Source organism: Engystomops pustulosus, chromosome 7 (assembly GCF_040894005.1).
Source record: "Engystomops pustulosus chromosome 7, aEngPut4.maternal, whole genome shotgun sequence".
NCBI lineage: Eukaryota > Metazoa > Chordata > Amphibia > Anura > Leptodactylidae > Engystomops > Engystomops pustulosus.
This window is the reverse complement of record NC_092417.1, coordinates 100,674,488-100,695,570: the sequence shown is the minus strand read 5'-3', so window position 1 is coordinate 100,695,570 and position 21,083 is coordinate 100,674,488. Positions and strand designations below refer to the sequence as shown.

At 42.6% G+C, this 21,083-nt stretch overlaps 1 protein-coding gene across 1 annotated transcript in view; it reads left to right on the top strand.

Annotated features, from left to right (window-relative positions):
• The first annotated feature begins 6,305 nt into the window (after positions 1 to 6,305).
• The window catches only part of SPG7 (SPG7 matrix AAA peptidase subunit, paraplegin), a 30,485-nt gene continuing 15,707 nt past the window's right edge, over positions 6,306 to 21,083 (top strand). Inside the window, exons 1-7 of the mRNA XM_072117437.1 lie at positions 6,306 to 6,590; positions 8,025 to 8,127; positions 8,386 to 8,475; positions 9,640 to 9,869; positions 10,045 to 10,184; positions 10,682 to 10,784; positions 15,052 to 15,177. Coding sequence (XP_071973538.1) covers positions 6,480 to 6,590; positions 8,025 to 8,127; positions 8,386 to 8,475; positions 9,640 to 9,869; positions 10,045 to 10,184; positions 10,682 to 10,784; positions 15,052 to 15,177 — 903 coding nt within the window. The 5' untranslated portion in view covers positions 6,306 to 6,479. The remainder of the gene's footprint in view (positions 6,591 to 8,024; positions 8,128 to 8,385; positions 8,476 to 9,639; positions 9,870 to 10,044; positions 10,185 to 10,681; positions 10,785 to 15,051; positions 15,178 to 21,083) is intronic.

The following is a 21,083-nucleotide window of genomic DNA, read 5'->3' as shown; positions in this document are numbered from 1 at the left end:
ACTGAAAGATTTTATTAAAAATACTTAAAATTTGACTTTGATGGCAAAAAATGTATTCCACACAGAAAATATTTACCTTCACATTTCCTATATGTTATAGATGGACATGTGTAGAGTTCACAAATGCCTCATATTGATATGTTCACATAAACAAATCATCATAATATCACTAAAACTGAAATAACTAAATATCTGCTTTTCAGCTACAAATTTTAAGACAGTCACAACCTGCAAAATATAGCAATAAAACAGATTAAAAAGTAAGACAACCAGGCGATGCATTTGGCAATTAACATTTGACAACCCTCATGTAACTTTGTGACAAACACAAATTATTAAACAAAAATGCCTTGATAACATACGTTTTTACATAAAACTCACATCATAGTGGAGGTTTACGCACAAATAGGGATTTAAAAATAATAACACAAAGTGAGTGTCACGGGTGGACCCGCGACCCACATCGCAGGTCGCGGGCCCACCCGTGTCTCTCGCTCCCCGTAGGCGCCGCGCCAGCGCGTCTCACCTCTCCCGAGTCCTGGCCTCGCTCCGTGTGTGCGCGGTCCGGGTCAGCGCGTCATTGATTGGCGCTGGTCATTTCCCATGAGGCTATTTATATCTGCCTCTCCCATCTAACCCTGCCGGATCTTTGTGCCTCACAGCCTTAGAGAAAGCTCTGTTGCGATTTGCCTGCGTTCCAGTGTTTCCTGCGTTCCTGTGTCTCCTGCGTTCCTGACTCCCTCCCTGTTCCTGTGTTACCTGACCTCCTCCGTGTTCCCGTGTACCAGTGGTCCTCCGTGCTGTTCTCGTGTGTGCTGTGTTCCCGTACCCTTCTTCTTGGACCTCCTGTTGCTGACCCCGGATTGGACGTTGCATCTCTGCCGCCTGCCCTGACCCTGTGCCTGGATTGTGACCTTGAGTTTGACTGCTGTTTCTGTACTTCAACCTTGGCCGCCACTGCAGACAAGTCACGCCTGAGGTACTGGTGGTACCACGCCGCAGCTTGTATAACCCGCTTTGCGGCGGGCTCTGGTGAAAACCGGGTACCACTTAGACTCCGGTCCCAGGTAGTGGCTTGAGTCATCGTCTGCAGTGGTCCAGAGGATCCACATCCCGTAAGCCTGACAGTGAGCAGATTTATATTTACCACAATACACAACAAGAATTTACACTCCCAAAAATGCTAAAACAAAAACTGTGACATATTTGGTTGATATCTACAAATGTGTTTAAAAATATATCACACACAAAATAAAAAGCTCCTATTCTGTCAAAATCATCATGTAAACAAGAATAACTTTTAAATTCATACACACTACCACCTTCATGCAGCTTTGTTGCAAACAGAAATAAAATGCAAAAATTGCATGAAAATTCTAAATTCCCTCTAAAATATGTACAAATCCAGAATACTTATATAAAGAAAATATACTTTCCTAAACAGCAAGATGTGAGGAGATCAAACATACCCAACATGTGTATATTCATCAAAATATGCAGCAAAAGGAACGTTAAATCCACAGGCGACACCAAACTATTTTTGCAGAAAATTGCACTGAGCATCACACAGATCTATCATTGTATGCTCCTTTACACAATGGTAACCCAAATAAATAACTATATATCCATAAACCAAGCTAATGAGATAATAAGACACTTTTAGATGTGCGCCAATGTATTAGCCACACAATAACAGAACCCTCCGCGCTTCATAAGAATTTGAGTGAGAACATCATAACATAGGTGTAAATAATGGAGGATGGTGTGAAATACAAACTTTATTCCAGAACTTGTGTGTGTTTTTGGTGTTACATATAGCGTTATGGACATGTTCCGGTTTGCGGTAGTAATATGTAGCCATATGAGACGAAGAGGATCAAATTGTATCAGTCAATTGTTGAAAAAAAAAAAAAACACTAAATAAAAGGCAATAAGAGAGAAACTGTGTTCTTAGTTCTGGATAGGAGAGGGTTAAAACATAAATATTAGTTGATATTATTCCTTATCAAAATGTAGTAACATATAAAGTGAATATTTCCATTATCTGTGAGGTGCAGCAGCTCCTGTATGTAGCAAATTCTCCCTGTAGCCTATCTCTGGCTCTGTGACACATAGAACATCACTTCTTTTTTCCTATGAAAGAAAACTCTCCTCTTTTATATGAATCTAAATCTGTGTTTCTAAGTGTCAGGAAAACTGAGATATTGGGGCTTATTTACTAAGGGACACGCGGCCACATTTCCGTCAGATTCTCCGACGTTTTCAGGGATGGCGCCTCTGGGACAGGGATTTAGAAGGGGTTGTGTAACATGCGATCAGATTTTGGTGCATCGACGCCGGCTTTCATGCGCACTTACATGCACCTGGAAGAAGATGGTGAACTCCGGCGGACCTGAGCGAAGCGACACATGCAGTATATATGAATTGCATGTAAGTGAATCGCAGCAAAGTGCATTCTCGACGGACACTCTGGATCGGGGAAGCGCAGGACCGGGTAAGTAAATGTGCCCCATTAACTGTTAAAATGCAGTCGGGAGTGATTTTTATATATAAAAATCGCACCTGAAATTCTTACTTTAAACCTGAATATCTCTGGATCCAAGTCCCACTTTGTCTATCCATACCGCCGGCCCTGCCCTTATGTACTATCACACAGCTTAAATATCTTCACACCATACCTTGACCTCTTATTAGGCAGGTATTGGCGGAATCAAAGTTAACGCAAATGTTAACAACTGTTTAAATAGGAAAATCTATCTCCAGCTGGCGCAGTGCATCTTGAAATGCATGTGTTAGACGCAACGTGTGACTGCAACCTGAGGGCACATTCACACGTGCGGTTTGGTTACATTTTAAAACGCATTATAACAGCTGAGGAGAGGTGATTTGCCTAATAACATTACTGTTTACATCTGTTAATGCAATGTTATTGCATCCGTTTACATTGCGTTTATGGCGCATTTTGCTAAAAAAAATAGGCAAATCACCTCTCCTCTGCTGTTCAAAACGCAACGTGTGAACACGGCCTAAGGCTTCATTCACATGGCTGTTGGCGGTCGTAAATATGCCATAAATACATCCCCCACAAGCCGGCAATGGGTGCATGGCGCCATACAGAGCGGCATCGTACCGTTCCGTACCCAGGGAAAAGCTAGGACATGTCCTATCTTTCCCCAAAATCTTTCTCTATGGAAAGGGGCGGGGGTGAGCAGGGCCTAGGGGTGATGCCACACATAGCGTTTTGAACCCGTTTTTGGTCCTTTTTTAAGCAGTCCGTCCGAAAATGCATCCTTTTTTGACCAGTTTTAATTAAGATAATTGGTAAAACCTGCGTTTTCAAAAAATGCATGCATTTTATAACAGACTGCTTAAAAACGGCCTAAAACGGGGTCAAATCGCCATGTATGCCACCACCCTAAGGGCGTGTTCACATGTTGCGTTTTGTTTGCATTTAACGCATGAGATAGAACGCACTACTCTGATCCAAGTTTTATGTGAAATTTTACCAAGTCAGTGCATGAAAAAAAAATGCCATCACCTCTAGTTTTAAAACGCAATGAAAACGCAACCCAAGCGCAACGTGTGAACGCGCCCTGAGCATTTTCAGGGAAACCCATGTGATTGTTAAACAATAGACACCGGGGTCTGGTTACTGATCGCATGCATTTCCCTGGAAATTAACGCAAGTGCTAATGCAGCCTGAGGGCGCGTTCACACGTTGCGTTTTGGTTGCGTTTTCATTGCGTTTGAAACGCATATACAACAGCTGATGAGAGGTAATTTGCCTAATTACATTACCGTTTACGTTTGTAAACGCAATGTTAAGGCATGCGTTAACAAAACGCATGTGTTAACGCTTTGTTAACGCATGCGTTAACATCGCGTTTACGATGCGTTTTGAAAACGGAAACGTTTACAGTGATGTAATTAGGCAAATCACCTCTCCTCAGCTGTTGTATATGCGTTTCAAACGCAATGAAAACGCAGGTCAAAATGCAACGTGTGAACGCGCCCTCAGGGCGCCTTCCCACGTGGTGTTTTTAAACGCATCCAAAACGAAAGTGGGAGGGGAGTCTGCCTGGAACGCACATGTTTCATTGCAAACGTGTATGCGTTTTGGACAAAGCCCCACCCACTTTCGGCACCCTCACATGTAGCGCTTATTATAGTTTCATTGTTTATACGGTTGAAAAAAGACACTTGTCCATCAAGTTCAACCAAGGAAGGGTAGGGATTGGATGAGGAAGGGATTTAGGGGAAACAATCCTATATAGCATAACAATCAATGTTATTTAGGTGTAAAATGGCATCTAGACCCTTCTTGAAGCTCTCCGCTGTCCCTGCTGTGACCAGCGCCTGAGGCAGGCTATTCCACAGATTGACAGTTCTCATAGTAAAAAAGCCCTGTCGCCTCCGGTGATTAAACCTTGGTTTCTCCAAACAGAGACAGTGCCCCCTCGTCTTTTGATTTGATTTAATCTGGAACAATGACATCTTTTAAACATTGCATCCTTGTATTATGTTACACTCATCATTTAAATTAAATTACATGGCTCCTGATGGATCCATTGATTTTGTATTACTAGAAATTACATTTAAATGGGAGTTGCATCAACTCTGCAGTCATATACATGACTACAGCCAACAACATTTTGGGGCACATTCGCTAATGGCTTTGCGCCAGTTTTCTGACGGACTTTGCACATTCTTTTTAAATCGGTAACCAGCACTCAGCGTCTCGTATTGTCTAAATGCTACACACTGGGTGTTGGTTACAGAGGCCTGGCCCCTGTGCGCTAGCGTCGCATTATGATTGCAACGCTAGCAGAACATGTGACCGCAGCCTTATGGTGATGGCACACATGGCGTTTTGAACCGTTTTTAAGTAGCCCGTCAAAAATGCATGCGTTAAATAACGCATGCGTTTTTTTAAAATGCATATGTTTTTGACCAGTTTCAATTAAGATAATTGGTCAAACCTGTCAAAAAAAGGATGTGTTTTTTGACGGACTGCTTAAAAACGGGCCAAAAATGGGTTCAAAACGGCAAGTGTGCCATCACCCTTTCGGCCGCGGTCACACGTACCGCTAGACGTCCGTTCATAACACGTACCGCTAGACGTCCATTCATAACGCAACGCTAGCGCACGGGGGGTCCTCGGCCCGAACGCACATGCGTTTCCAGAGAAACGCATGCGATCAGCTTAACGTGGAAACGTATGTGCGTTCGGGCCGAGGACCTCCCCCTGTGCGCTAGCGTCGCGTTATGACGGACGCCTAGCGGTACGTGTGACCGCGGCCTTAGGGTGAAGACACACATGGCGTTTTTGGGCCGTTTTTACTAAGTGCGTTTTCAGATCGTTAAAAACGCATCCGTTTTTTAAAAACGCATGCGTTTTTGAAACCGCATGCGTTTTTGTCCGTTTTTCATTGCACAATTTCGGAAAAACTGACAAAAACGCATGCGTTTTCAAAAAACGCATGCGTTTTAAAAAAACGGATGCGTTTTTTAACGCATGCGTTTTTAACGATCTGAAAACGCACTTAGTAAAAACGGCCCAAAAACGGCCCAAAAACGCCATGTGTGTCTTCACCCTTAGGCTGCATTCACACGTTGCGTTTTGTTTGCATTTAACGCATGAGATAAAACTTAGATCAGAGTAGTGCGTTCTATGTGAAATTTTACCAAGTGCATGAAAAAAATGCCACCCTAGTGCTCTCAGTTTTTCCAGACTGGTTCCTGAGGGCGCCTCCCCATGAGGCTGGTGCCACACATACCGCTTTGTCTGCGTTTGAAAAGAATAAGCCGCCAGTGTTTTGCGTTAATTCAATGCAAAACACCGGCGTCTCGTTACCGATCGCAGGCGTTTCCATAGAAACACCGATGCGATCCGGCCGCGGCCCGCCCCGGTGGTGCGTTTGGCACCAACCTATAGCGTTTTTCTCGCGTTTTTAAACGCATCAAAAATGAAAGTGGGAGGGGATTTGACCAAAATGCATGCGTTTCAGGCAAACCCCAAGTGGGATGGCGCCATGAAATGCTGAAGAGGAAGTAGTAGCTCAGAGCTGTGAAAATCCGATGTCAAAAGCTGACACAACTAGGATGACTCTAGGACTACAAAAACACATGGAGGCTTAGTCCAACTTAAATCTAACCAAAATCTGGTGTTTTTCACACACTAGAAACGTACAATTTACTCAAGTTCATGGGCAAGTGGCCTAAGATTTGTGTGACCCTAGAGCAGAGAGAGGGCTTCAGCCTCCCGCTCTGCAGGGTGTCAGGACCTCACAAGGACAAGTATCACTGTCAGCAGGGCTCATTATACAAGCATCAATGTCACGGCCGGGGGCCGGCGCTCGGGCTTGTCAGGGGGCGGGCAGTCACGTAACGTCACAGCCCGGAGTGTACATGCTCAGGAAAGTTACACAGAACTAGGCCGCGGTGAGGCCTCGGCCTCGATTTCTCAGGCCAGCCCAGAAATGGGTCTCTTTCTGCTGTCTCTCAGGAGGCGTCCTGTAGGCCTGAGCGGGGCCTGGCGGCTTGCAGCAGGGACAGGGATAAGAAGTAACAGCTCCGTGGGATTACTGCAGGTATAAAGGGCGAATGCGGGAACGTTATATGGTTGTTTAATAGGTGGGAGGCATCCAGGGTGACGGGTAGTTATAGGAGGGGCAATAATAAGGAATAGATATAAGGAGACAGGGGTAGTTACAGGAGGGACAATAATAAGGAATATATATAAAGAGACAGGGGTAGTTACAGGAGGGACAATAATAAGGGATAGATATAAGGAGACAGGGGTAGTTACATGAGGGACAATAATAAGGAATATATATAAAGAGACAGGGGTAGTTACAGGAGGGACAATAATAAGGAATATATATAAAGAGACAGGGGTAGTTACATGAGGGACAATAATAAGGAATATATATAAAGAGACAGGGGTAGTTACAGGAGGGACAATAATAAGGAATATATATAAAGAGACAGGGGTAGTTACAGGAGGGACAATAATAAGGAATATATATAAAGAGACAGGGGTAGTTACAGGAGGGACAATAATAAGGAATATATATAAAGAGACGGGTAGTTACAGGAGGGACAATAATAAGGAATACATAAAGAGACAGGGGTAGTTACAGGAGGGACAATAATAAGGAATAGATATAGAGACAGGAGGGACAATAATAAGGGATAGATATAAGGAGACAGGGGTAGTTACAGGAGGGACAATAATAAGGAATAGATAAAGAGACAGGAGGGACAATAATAAGAGATATATATAAAGAGACAGGGGTAGTTACAGGAGGGACAATAATAAGAGATATATATAAAAGGAGACAGGGGTAGTTACAGGAGGGACAATAATAAGGGATAGATATAAAAGGAGACAGGGGTAGTTACAGGAGGAACCATAAGGGATAGATATAAGGAGGGGTAATTATAGGAGTGGCAGTAATGAGAGATGTAATAAGTTGGGAGGGTAATAACAAACGGAGATATAGGAATGACGCGGCATACAACACTCAAGAAGGCAGTAGTAAGTGGGAATGATACAAGGGGGCATGAGCAAGTGGGGCAGATATAAAGATTACAGGGTAAAATAATGGGGCCAATACAGTTGTGAGAAATAAGTGAGGCCGATACAGGGATGATCGGGACAATAATAAGAGGGGCATATACTAAAACTAGAGTTATGGCAGATACACAAATATAATGTACAGTGCTAAGAGGAAGGCTGAAGTGTGTAATAGATGGAAGAGCAGATATAAGGGAAATGGCCAGTAGTAGAAGGGGATGATGGGGAAAATAGTAACAGGGGTTACAGGTGGACGGCTTGGTAGAAAGGGGTAATAAAGAAACTTAGGCCAAAATTACCAACATACAACCAAGTTATTAGCCAGGAGCATATGCTGTATTTTGTATATACTGTACATGCATACATGTACAAAGCAAGATCACAGTAGAATGCAAATGTATAATTTTACTGTGTTGACCTGTTTCCTGTCATCTTTTTGCTACAGATGTTGTTGTGCAGGAAAGTGACCCCAATATCTAAGGAAGTTACCAGATTATTAATAAGACAACATGCCTTTCACAATCCAGCTCAGCTCTGGAGGCTTACAGGTCTGTTATTTCATAGTGTACTGTAAGAAAACTAATTATAAATGTAGGTAAATGGGTACTCCAGTCTTGGGCATTTATGGTATGTTCACGGGAATTCTTCCAAATGTCTAATAGTTGTATCTCAGATCGTTGGAGGACTTGTGTGCATGTCTGCATTTATTTATTTTATTTATTTATAATTTATGAGAATGGTATAAATGCCCAAGACAAAATGACCCCTTTATATCCCATCTGAGTGTATTTGCTTGTTTTATATAGGTGCGATCCATTACTTCAGTACTTCTGCTGCAAGGAGCAAAAATGATCAGAATGAAGACTCCAATAAAAGAAATGAGAAAGAAAATGATGGTATGGATGATCATTGCAGACAGGATGATATATAGGGTTGGTCAGGAACTTCTAGCTATGTGCTATCCACAGGACATCAGTATCTGAGTGGTGGGAGGCCACTATAATAATTATTATTTTATTTATATAGCGCACACAGTTTACGCAGAGCTTGCCAAATCAGTTCCAACCCATCAGCTGTTTTGCCAGTGGTAAACCGTGCCAGAAGCAATTGGCTCCATGTACTCTTGGCATTAAAAGGAAATAAGAACTGGAGCTGTTGTGAGCTTGGTCCGCCATCTATTTACACATTAACCCCTTGTTTTTATCACTCTGAATTGCTGATCTGACTGCAGAATTCACAGATAATTGTTTAAAATGGTGGTTTTATTGTATTTATGGCAGATCAGAAATAAGAAATATGAAGGTGAAACTAATAAGTGTTTGCCACCATTTTGCATTTGGCTCCATAAACTGTATCAAAAACTGTTCTGGGTTAAAAAAAAAGTGTTTATTAACAAATTACTGACTTATTAAGTGCCAATACCCCCCCCCCCCTGCTGACATACTGCACATTGGATTTATGAAGAGGCTCTGGCCTCATAGTAAATCGAAGGGTGCGCTCTGCTGCATCAGTCATGTGTTTCAAATCAGTTAAAAGCATGTGTGCACATTGCGAGGAATGACTCGGACAACTGCTGATTCAAGCCTCACTCATGCCACCCGCGCCGGGTAATTCAGCACTGTGCAAGTTTATTTGGTTTCACAAGTCTATATAGAAAAGGAGGAGCATACAAAGCATAACATATCAGGCATTTTCTTGATTGGAGAGTTTTCCTGCTGTCTCGCACTCACGTCACCATAGGGAATTCGTGAAATTCCTCAGCCTCGAAGTTTTAGGTGCGGTCGAGGATGCCGTCGCCATCTTAAAATGTATTCTCTGTTACAGTACTTTTAGGAAAATAAGACAGATCAAATCCTGTCATTTCTACTTATCAGCTAGGTTTTCGTTAACACTGTCAGCTGTAGCATTCAAGGGTTTTTTTCGGCGGGCCGGGCATTCATGCTCCACTCGCCCACTTTAAGATAAGATGGTGTGCAGGGCAGGAAACCACGCACCAGGAATTGTGAAATTTTTCAGGCCTTATCCAGAGTAAAATATGAATACATATTTTTAATTTTCAGATGAAGAGAAGAACAAGGAACATCTCTTGTCAGTATATCGAGTGTTTACCCTTTCTGTACTAGCATTGGGCATATACTTTATGACCACCTTCAATACCATATACGTGTCCTGGAATGAATTTGTGAATGAAATGTTAGCAAAGGGTGAAGTAAAGCGAGTTGAAGTTGTACCTGAGAGTGATTATGTCCAGATCTACTTGCAAGAAGATGCCGTGGTGCTTGGGCGACCAGTAAGTGACATGACCTAATGTCTTTGAAGACCCACTAAAGATTAGGGTTTTCAATATGCAATAAATTTCTGCTGTGTGAGCCCCACTTATTAAGAAAATTTGGTCCCTCTTCAGGATAACCCATGGATTTAATACATCCAGAAAGGAATTACCTGTTTATTTCTCTTTCTCACAGGCCCGAACTCTTTTCTACAGAATGAAAGTAGCCAACATTGACAAGTTTGAGGAAAGGTTGCGTGCTGCAGAAGATGGTCTGAATATTGCTCTGACTGATCGTATACCTCTTTCCTACAAGCGCACTGAATTTTTTGGAAAGTGAGATCATGTAGACATAAAGCCTAGTTTTAAGCTGTGTGAATACTGGGGCAGATTTATCAAAAATGTGTTCATGTTAGACCTCAGAGCCATACTCTGCAACAGATGTATCAAAGTGCAGAATGATATGGTGTAGTATAAGTTTAACTGCACCTCCTTAGGCTGCATTCACACTTCCGTTTGGGGGATGTATATAGGGCCAATATACGTCCCTCAATGGGCACGCGGCGCCCTACGGAAGAGGTACGGTGGGGCACCGTACCCTGTAAAAAGATAGGACATGTCCAATCATTTCTCTGCATTCGGTGCTGTGCGCCATGTTCCTCTAGGGAGAGGGGTTGGGATGAGCAGCACTGTAGACAGCACCCTCTTTTAATGAGGTTGTCACAAAGGCATCTAACAATTGTGTAAAATCTTTGAAAAATATGGTGCAAGGTGTTTGTGTCATTACATATTATTTTGTATGTAATCTGTTATTTCTTTTCATTTTATCACAGTGCTGTATACACCATTGCATTTACAGCTCTTGCCATTGGACTTATAGTCTACTTTTTCCGTCTTATTGGATTAACAGGCCGCCAAGGAGGCTTCAGTGCCTTTGTAAGTCATACTATATTTTGACAGCCCTCAAAAGATTGAGAACTTTTTTTTACTTTATGAGGAAAGAGGTGTAAATCCCCCAAGCCATGCTACTTAGATTGTTTCTGATGTGCCTTTCCAAGACGATGTGCCTTATTAGTGAACCCACATGACTATGTTGAAGTAGAGCCTTTAGGCTAGGAAAAACACATTTGAGGTTCAGGTCCCATTTTTGCCAGAGAGTTCCCAATCTTACACATTGCGCTAGAGAGTAAGATTTGAGGCATAGGCAGTTCTACAAAATTCTACTTTATTTGTGAGGTGCCTAAGAGTTTATACTCTTTGAGAGGATGGGAAATTGTCCAATAGAAGCTTCAATACATCTACTAGAGATGTTTGCTTGCCTATTTGCAGTACTCCAATACTGGTTTTCTTGTACTTTGCTGGAACACTAGGCATGATCGTGGCGTGGCTAGTAATTTGTTGCGTTGGCCATGTGACATGGTCATTGATGTCACTGGGGTACCATAAAGAAAGCACTGAATCTACACTTTTACTGTGTGTTAGCAGATTTTCTTTAATCGATCTATCAAAATAAAGCATGATATACCAGGGACATTTACTCATAGATCCAGGCACAGTGGGACACATTTACTTTCCACGTCCTCGGAGTTCACTGAAAGTGCATTGTCCGACGATAATGCACTGTGCTGCGATTAACTAAGATTGTGCGCCCAATATCTTCTATGTGTTGCTTCCCTGCTCAGGTCCGATAGAGTTCACCTTGTTGTTCGTGGTCCATGTAAGTGCTTGGTCTTGCGACACAATTTGAAAGTTAAATTTCGCACTCAGTCCGAATCAGACGGATCGTCCGACGGCATGCACCCTAATTGTGGGGCAGGGAAGCCAGTGCAGCTGTACCAAAAACATTCGCGTGCAACACATTCCCAGCGCAGACTCCTGTTAAATAACTGTCCGAGCCGTGCAATTCCATGAAAAAAGTGCAAAGTCTGACGAAAGTGCACATGCTACCCTTAGTAAATGAGCCCCAGTGACTGTGGTAATCTTCTTTTATTTGTTATCCATTGACATATCCTTCCTTTTAAAATCAACTTTTAATTTCTAAGTTCTAATGGACCCCCTGCTCTCTCCCTCTTCCCTCTGCCTGTGTAATTTAGCAGCAGGAGGGGGAGAGACTTGCTCTGCTCATTGTAACATGTGGAGCTACGTCACTGCTCTGGAAATGCCCACCGAGGACTCAATATCATAATTATAAAAGATGATTTCAGAAAGAAGGAGGCCATGCACAGCAAATATAAAAAGATTACCAGAGTAACATTGCCTGTATCTATAAGTAAGTGCCCCTGGTTTATCATGCTTTATTTTGATGGTAGATTTCCTTTAAGAAACTGGTCTAGATTCCACTTTCCACACACATTGGTGATCACAGGAGCAGTGGCATGTTCGCCAATTCTGTCCAATCCTGGATTGCTTGTGGGGATTCATTGCTCTTCTCAGTTTTAGGAAAACTTCTCTAAACCGTTTTTTGTGAGAGGACAAATTGTTTCAACATGCACAAAGATCCAAGGAGGCCAATTTGCCATGTGCATGATTTAGTCAAGAGCTTCAAAGCTACTTCTAGCACCAAAACCTCTGTGTGGCCTAAGGGTGATGGCACACGTGGCGTTTGAACGCGTTTTTGGGCCGCTTTTGAGCAGTCCTTCAAAAAACGCATGCGTTTTTTGAAAATGCATCAGTTTCTGACCAGTTTCAATTAAGATAATTGGTCAAACCTGTCAAAAACATATGCTTTTTTTGACGGACCGCTTAAAAACAGGCCAAAAATGCCATGTGTGCCATCACCCTCAGGGCGCGTTCACACGTTGCGTTTTGACCTGCGTTTTCATTGCATTTGAAACGCATATACAACATCTGAGGAGAGGTGATTTGCCTAATTTCATCACTGTTAACGCATGCGTTAACAAAACGCATCGTAAACGTGATGTTAACGCATGTGTTAACAAAGCGTTAACTCATGCGTTTTGTTAACGCATGCGTTAACATTGCGTTTACAAACGTAAACGGTAATGTAATTAGGCAAATTACCTCACATCAGCTGTTGTATATGCGTTCCAAACGCAATGAAAACGCAACCAAAACGCAACGTGTGAACGCGCCCTCAGGGTGAAGACACACATGGCGTTTTTGGGCCGTTTTTACTAAGTGCGTTTTCAGATAGTTAAAAAACGCATCCGGTTTTTAAAAGCGCATGCGTTTTTGTCCGTTTTTCATTGCGCAATTTCGGAAAAACTGACAAAAACGCATGCGTTTTCAAAAATGCATGCGTTTTTAAAAAACTGATGCGTTTTTTAACGATCTGAGAACGCACTTAGTAAAAACGGCCCAAAAACGCCATGTGTGTCTTCACCCTTAGGCTGGTGACACATGTTGCCTTTTTGTTGCAATTTTGAACACAGGGAAAATGCATGCCTTTTTTTAGAATGTTTGCTTGATGTGCGTTAATTGCATGCAGCTGTGTCTCTTGAAATTTGTAAAAACGCATGGATCTTGTTCTCCCTGCTGTTCTACATGCTTTTTAAAACGTAGACCAAAACACGTATTTCCAAAAATTCAACAGCTTTCAAAAGAGCAATGAAAGCGCACCTCAAAAACACAGACACAAAAAATGTAAGGGAGAAAATGCAAAGTTAAGACGCATGAACATGAAAAAAGAAAAAAAAATGTGCTTAAGCTCACCCACCTTGCCTCACAATGTATCCAGTGTGTATCCAAAAAAGCTCCCAAAATTGGCAGCATACTGACACCAAATCAATATGTGGACAGCCCATGCGGCTATCTTTTAAGGGCAGTGTAGGATGTGGGGGAATTATATAAAACATATGCAAATGCATGCACATGACATCCACTTTCACATTGTGCACATCCATTTTTCAGATTAAAAATTATTTAAATTGTGAATGAATATCCTATACTTACTGGAGTGTATAGAGTGTCATGTCCAGTATGTAGGATGCACATCAAGAAAACTAAAATCTTGTATCTCAGAACACATAGGGCAGTGATGGCGAACCTTTTGGAGACAGAGTGCCCAAGCTACAACCAAAACCCACATATATGTTGCAAAGTGTCAACATGACAATATAAGCAGTATCTTATTGATCCCTGCTGTAAAAAACGGTTTTAATCATATTGGCATCCTGAGGACACCAATACAATAGAAAGATGGAGAACATTGGATTGTAGCTTTGCTCCAGGGGACCAAGAGCAGGAGCTCCATTGACAATCCATCTCTATCCACACTTTCTCGTTCCTCCTGTAGTACTGGCAACCAAGGAAGTTGCTTTAAAATAGCTCTGAGCATGGCATGTCCTGGGCTGTATTGGACCACAGGAGAAAGCCTTGAGTCCTATCTAGCAAATTCTGTGTTGGGGTGAAGGCCTGGGTGCCCACAGAAAGGGCTCTGAGTGCCACCTCTGGCACCCGTGCCATAGGTTCGCCACCACTGACATAGGGGGAGCCAATCACAACAACATAGCGAGCACTAAAAATGTATCTGGGGTGTCAAAACACTTGCGTGACAATCACAGAGGATCTGTGAGATCAATGACAGTTACAGCTTTAGAACATGTAACACTTAACAAACGTGGGGGTAATCACATTAAAAAATTACTAATTAGAGAAGCCTATTAAATAATACTACTGGAAACATGCTTTCCACAAGGCATGAAATATAGAAATGATATAGCTTATATTTACTAAAAGATGTTGTTACATCATAGTGTAGTGTTATACACTCGTATAATATTTCATGAACACTACACTACGTTTCCAATACTTCTCATAGCAAACAATATATATTTACGTTGAGACTGACACATCCTCTTTCTCCTCTTGTTTACGCCCATAGTTTAACTTCCATTGGCATTTTCATATAGACTCCATAACGCCAGGCATTATCTGAAGGTATGTTTTAGAACAGTGCTAGTGCAGATGATTTCTCTCTTTTTCTATTGCAAAGTTAAGACGCTTTATCCTAAAACCCATTTAAAGAGCCAATATGCAAAATTAACACGTTTCACAAGGAAGCAAAAACGCACCAAAAAGCCAGATGTGTCACAGGCCTTAATGTTTGCTGGTGATGTTCAATAGTAGCAGTAGTGTAGTGTCCCTTCTGATTCAGTTCTGAAATTTGTCCTCTATAGAGCAACCGAGAAGAGCTTTACATGTTGTGTTTTATCTACCACAATGGTTTCTCTCTTTACTCCAGAATCAGCTGAAGACTGCTCGCTTTACCATTGTAGATGGGGCATCAGGAAAAGGAATCAGCTTTAAAGATGTTGCAGGGATGCATGAAGCAAAGATGGAGGTTAAAGAATTTGTTGATTACTTGAAGGTAGGAAATTAGTTGTCACAATGGGGTATATTTTCTACTGATTGACTACTGGTATAGTTACAGTCATTGCCAAAAGTTTTGCGAATGCCACAAATATTATATTTTCACATTATCTGTTGCCCTCTGGTTTTTATGTGTTACTGCAGCAAGTCAATATTTGCAGTGTTGACCCTTCTTCTTCAGGACCTCTGCAATTCTCCCTGGCAGCTCTCAATCAACTTCTGGACCAAATTCTGACTGTTAGCAGTCCATTCTTGCACAATCAATGCTTGCATTTTGTCACAATTTGTTGGTTTTTGTTTGTCCACCTGTCTCTTGGTGATTGACCACAACTTCTCAATGGGATTAAGATCTGGGGAGTTTCCAGGCCATGGATCCAAAATTTCTATGTTCCCACTTGGAGGATGCCCCTTGACCTCTGTAAGGACAGGAAGCAGAGAGGTTAAAAGCCTCCCGCCAGTGTCTTCCTGTCCCTACAGGGGTCAGGTCAAGAGAGGGTCTCTCTCCTCCTAGTGTGGGGGGGGGACGTTATTTAAAAAAAAAAAAAGGGGGAGACAAATTTTTTTTTTTGGTGTCTCTTACCTGGGGTTACGCTGACTTCGGTCTAAGTTCCCCTCCGGACGGTCCTCGGTCGGTTCGCCGGGTGCGGGCCTTCCCTGTATTATTTTTCGGTCCGGCACTCTTCCTCTCCGTCAGCCTGGTGGATCAGGGCCTACGCACGGACGCGGGAATGTACTAGGACTACATTTCCCAGACATCCCTTGTGGCCAATGACGACTTCCGGTCGCGACCGGAAGTGACCGCGGAAGACGTCCCGGTGCTATCGCTGCAACAAGATAACGTGGACAACGATGGTGGCCACCTGCAAAGGGGGATGGGCTCCCCAAAAAGGTATTTAAATCCTTAAAAGCGGGTAGTCAGTTGATCTGAGGTCTATGCTATCGTTTTGGTGTGTTGGCTGTCCCAGACAAAAAATGGCTGATGAGGCAGACTTGGGCCTACTCCACCCGCCGGTTCACGTGAGTGGTGCTGTATGGCAGGTTCTATTTTTTTGTGTATTGGGAACCCCAAGTCATTATCGGCAAAGCCGAGAAGTCTAGTAGGGAGAAACTTGAGAAGAGTAGAAACCCTGCTAAAAAATGTAATATGTGCCTTCATACTCTACCAGAGGGATATAAAAAAACCTATTTGTAGAGCCTGTATTGAGGATTTCATGCGGGAAGAAAAAACGTCCTTTATGGATGAAATAAAGACCTTTTATAGAAGAAAAAGTTGGTTCTTCGGTTGCAGCAGCCACTCAGAGTGCTCCCACGCAGAAAAGGGCAAGGGTTGTATCTGTCTCCTCATCCGAGGAGGAAGAAGGTTGCATTTCAGATTCCCCATCTTGCTCTTTGGTAGAAGATCAGGAACAACAGGATCCTGAACAGGCGTCCAATTCCCATCATTTGTTCCAGAATGATGATCTGGACAACCTCCTAAAAGCTATGCGGGAAACATTGAATTTAGAAGATGAGGTACCTCCCTTATCTCGTGACGACGAGCTATTCGGTGGTCTTTAAAGCTAAGAAACGTCGTGTATTCCCACTTAATGATACCTTTAGGGGGTTAATCAGTGAAGAATGGAAAGATCCCGAGAGAAAAATCGCAATTTCAAAGAACTTCAGGAAGCGTCTCAAGAGGAATCAAAAGATTGGGACTCATTCCCTAAAGTAGACGTGCAGGTGTCCAAAGTCTTGAAAAAGATGGATCTTCCCTTTGAAGATTCAGCGCAACTCAGGGATCCAATGGATAGAAAATCAGGAGCCCTTTTGAAGAAGGCGTGGGAGACGTCGATGTTAAGCCTCAAGTCAAATCTGGCTGCCACTTCGGTGGCAAGAACACTCTACTTCTGGCTAGGGAAGTTGGAGTCCCATATCCGTGAAGGTACTCCTAGAGACCCCTTACTAGAGAGCATACCATTATTAACCCCTTAAGGACGCAGCCATTTTGTAGCTTAAGGCTCAGCCCGATTTTTTGGATTCTGACTTGCTTCGCTTTATATGGTTATAACTTTTGAACACTGTTACTTATCAAAACGATTCTGAGATAGTTTTTTCCCCACATGTTGTACTTCATTTTAGTGGTAAATTTTGGCTGATAAGTTTTGCGTTTATTTACAAAAAAAAAGAAAATATGATAAATTTTTTGAAAAATTTGCCATTTTCGAAATTCTAAATCATTGCGTTTTCAGGCAGATAGATTTACCACCTAAATAAGTTGCTGAATAACATTTCCCATTTGTCTACTTTACATTTTCATAATTTTTGAAATGTCTGGATAATTTATTTTGATGTCACGCGGCTTACAAAAAGAATATCGCTTTTCCGGATTTTCAGAATTGACTATTTTGGGGATAAATACAGTTTTGAATGAAATTTTACATATTTAGCATCAAAACCCCCCATATAACCAACCCATTTTCAAATCTGCACCCCTCAAGCTATCAGAAACCGCTTTTACGAAGATTGTTAACCCCTTGAGATCTTCATAGTAATTGAATCAAAATGGAGGTGAAATTTAGAATGGTCATATTGTTCCCTTATACGTTCATTTAGCACTAAAATTTACACATTTCCAAAATATAAAAAGAGAAAACCCACCATACAATTTGTTCTGCAATTTCTCCTGAGTACAGAGACCCCCCACATGTGGCTGTGACTTGTTTTATGAAGGCACAGCGAGGTGCAGAAGGGAAGGAGGGCGCTGCAGCTGCCAGGATTTTAGTTTCCTCATTGGCCCCTTTTGAAGGCTATAAAATTTTCGCTTTTTCGTTATTGGGGCCATGTGACGGCATTTTTTTTGCGGGACGAGATGCTTTTTCCATTGTTACCATTTTGGGGTTGGTATCACCTATTGTTGAAAATTTAGGAACTTTTTTTGAGGGCAGGAGTAGAAAAGCATCAATTCTGTACTGGATTTTTTACTTTTTTTTTTTTTGGTGTTCACCGTGTAGACTAATAATCATGTTATCTTTATTCTATGGGTCGATACGATTACGGGGATACCAGACATGAATATATTTTCTTACGTTTTACTAAATTTGTCAAACAAAACCCTAATGTGGGGAAAAATCTATAATTTATGTATTGCCGTCTTCCAAGTGGCATAACATTGTTACATTTTTGGCTACGGAGCTGGTTGATGGCTTGTTTTTTGCGGGACATGTTGTACTTTGCACCAGTATCATGTCTGAGTACATATGGTTTTTTGATCGCATTTTATAGCATTTTTTGTGGGATTGAAAAGGTAAAAATCATAATTTTTGGAGGGTTTATAACAGTTTTTTTTTACAGCGTTTATCGTGCGGGTTCAATAATGATTTACTTTTATTCTACGGGTTGTTACGGACGCGGTGATACTATATATGTGGGGTTTGTGTTATGATTTAGACTTTTTTTTTGAGTTATATGTCTCTTTATATGTTTTGGGGGTTTGGGGCATTTTTAGTGATTTATGACTTTATTTTTTTATTGAATAACTTTTTTTTAACTTTTTCACTTTTATACCATGGGACATGAAGAAGCAATCATCTGATTGCTTCTTCATGATAATATTCTGCAATACTGATGTATTGCAGAGTATTATCAGTGTCAGCCTATACACTTGCATAGGCTGGCACTGTGCCAGTAAGATGACGTCACAGACGCCATCTTACTGGCAATTCTTGCAGGTAACTCTGGGGTCCATATCGGACCCCAGAGTTGCTATAGCAACGATCGGCGCCCCCCGAAAACGGTTCGGGGGGGCCGATCGTGGGGGAAAGATCCCCCAGATGCATGTTAGATGCCGCGGTCGCGCTGACCGCGGCATTTAACGGGTTGAGCACCCGCGATCGGAGACAACTCCGATCGCGGGTGTTACACTGGGGTGCCGGCTATTAGTTACAGCCGGCACCCCGTGTTTCCCGATGCCGGTTCGGCTCTGATCCAGAGCCGAGCCGGCATAAGAGCCGTGGCGGATATATCCGCCACTGAGCGCTAAGTCACTGCGCTCCGTGGCGGATATATCCGCCACGGAGCGTGAAGGGGTTAAGATCAGCCACCGCATTTCTTGCAGATGCTTCAGCAGAAGGTATCCGTTTTGCTGTAAAAGAAGGAGCCCTTACCAATGCCACTAGAAGGGCCTTGTGGCTAAAGCAATGGAGTGGAGATATTCACTCTAAATCAAAACTTTGTAGTATCCCCTTCTCAGGAGCTTTTGTCTTCGGTCCCGAATTAGACGCCATATTAGAGAAAGCATCAAACAGGAAGAAGGGGTTTCCGGAAAGTAAAGCAATCTCCAAGAAGACTCCTTTTCGTCCTTTTAAGAACACCAGAGAGGCTTACCGTGGAAAAGGTAAACGGGGGCGCTGGAGTTACCCCAAAGGAGGAAGGGGCTTCCTGTTCTCCAACCCTCCAGATGGCACAGGAAACAAATGGAAAAAGATCACAACGAATCCCTGGGTACTGAGCATTATGGAGTCAGGCTACAAGATAGAATTTATGTACTCCCCCCTCAAGGTTTATCCCTCCCTTACCATCTGTTTCTCTCTCTACACATTCCCTCATTTGGCAGGAAGTATCTCATCTCGTCCACATGGGAGTTGTGGTGCCGGTTCCTCGAGAGCAAGAAAGGTTGGGGTTCTACTCCCCGTTGTTCTTAATAAAAAAAAAACGAATGGATCAAATCGGCTTATCATAAATCTAAAGGAGCTAAACCACTTCATCACATACAGAAGATTTCACATGGAGTCGGTAAGATCTGCTACCCAGCTAATTCATGTAAACTCCTATATGTGCACATTAGATCTGCAAGACGCATACTATCACATACCTATACACCCCTCATCTCAGAGATATCTCAGATTCTCGGTCCTCTCTCCTGGGGGTTTTGTTTTACATTTTCAGTTCCGAGCACTCCCGTTTGGTATATCATCGGCCCCGAGGGTTTTTGCCAAGATCATGGTGGAGGTGGTTGCCTTTTTAAGGCTACAAAACACATCCATTATTCCCTACCTAGACGATTTGCTAATAATAGGGAAAGACAGACAAAGCCTGTTGTCAGCACGGGAGTCTTCCCTGGGAATTCTATCAGAGTTGGGATGGTTAATCAATTTGAAAAAATCAAATCTAACACCTTCCACTCAAAAGACTTTTTTTGGGGTTATATTGAATTCAACTCATCAAATGTCCTTTCTTCCCCAGGAAAAGATAATCAACATAAAGGACCAGATTCGATCCTTCAGAAAGCAGGACTCTATATCGGTCAGACAGGCGATGAAGATCCTGGGGCTCCTCACAGCTTGCCTTCCTTCAGTCGCCTGGAGTCGGAGTCATACTCGGATTCTTCAGAATTGGATCCTACGCTCCTGGAACAGGAAGTCCTCGGGGCTAGACAAAAGGATCCTGATCCCATCCTTTGTAAAGAGGGACTTACTGTGGTGGATAGAATCAAGAAACTTGGAGAAAAGGGTATCTTGGCACCACCTCCAAAGTATAACCATTGTAACTGGTGCAAGCAGCTCGGGTTGGGGAGCAGCCTTCCCTTCCCACTACGAGCAGGGATCCTGGACTCCATCCCAAGCAAAGAAGAGCTCAAACTACAGAGAGCTAAGAGCAGTTTGGGAAGCCTTAAGTTCAAACACAGCCCGTCTGGAAAACCATCATATACATATCCTCTCGGACAACGTCACGACGGTATCCTATTTAAGGAGACAAGGAGGTACAAGATCTCCGGTGCTATCAAATCTGTCTCACACCATCTTCTCTTGGGCGGAGAAAAACATCCTCTCCATCTCGGCCACCCATCTGAAGGGAACCCTAAACAGAGAGGCGGACTACCTCAGCAGGAGGGAAATCCTACCCAACGAATGGTTGTCTCAACCAAGA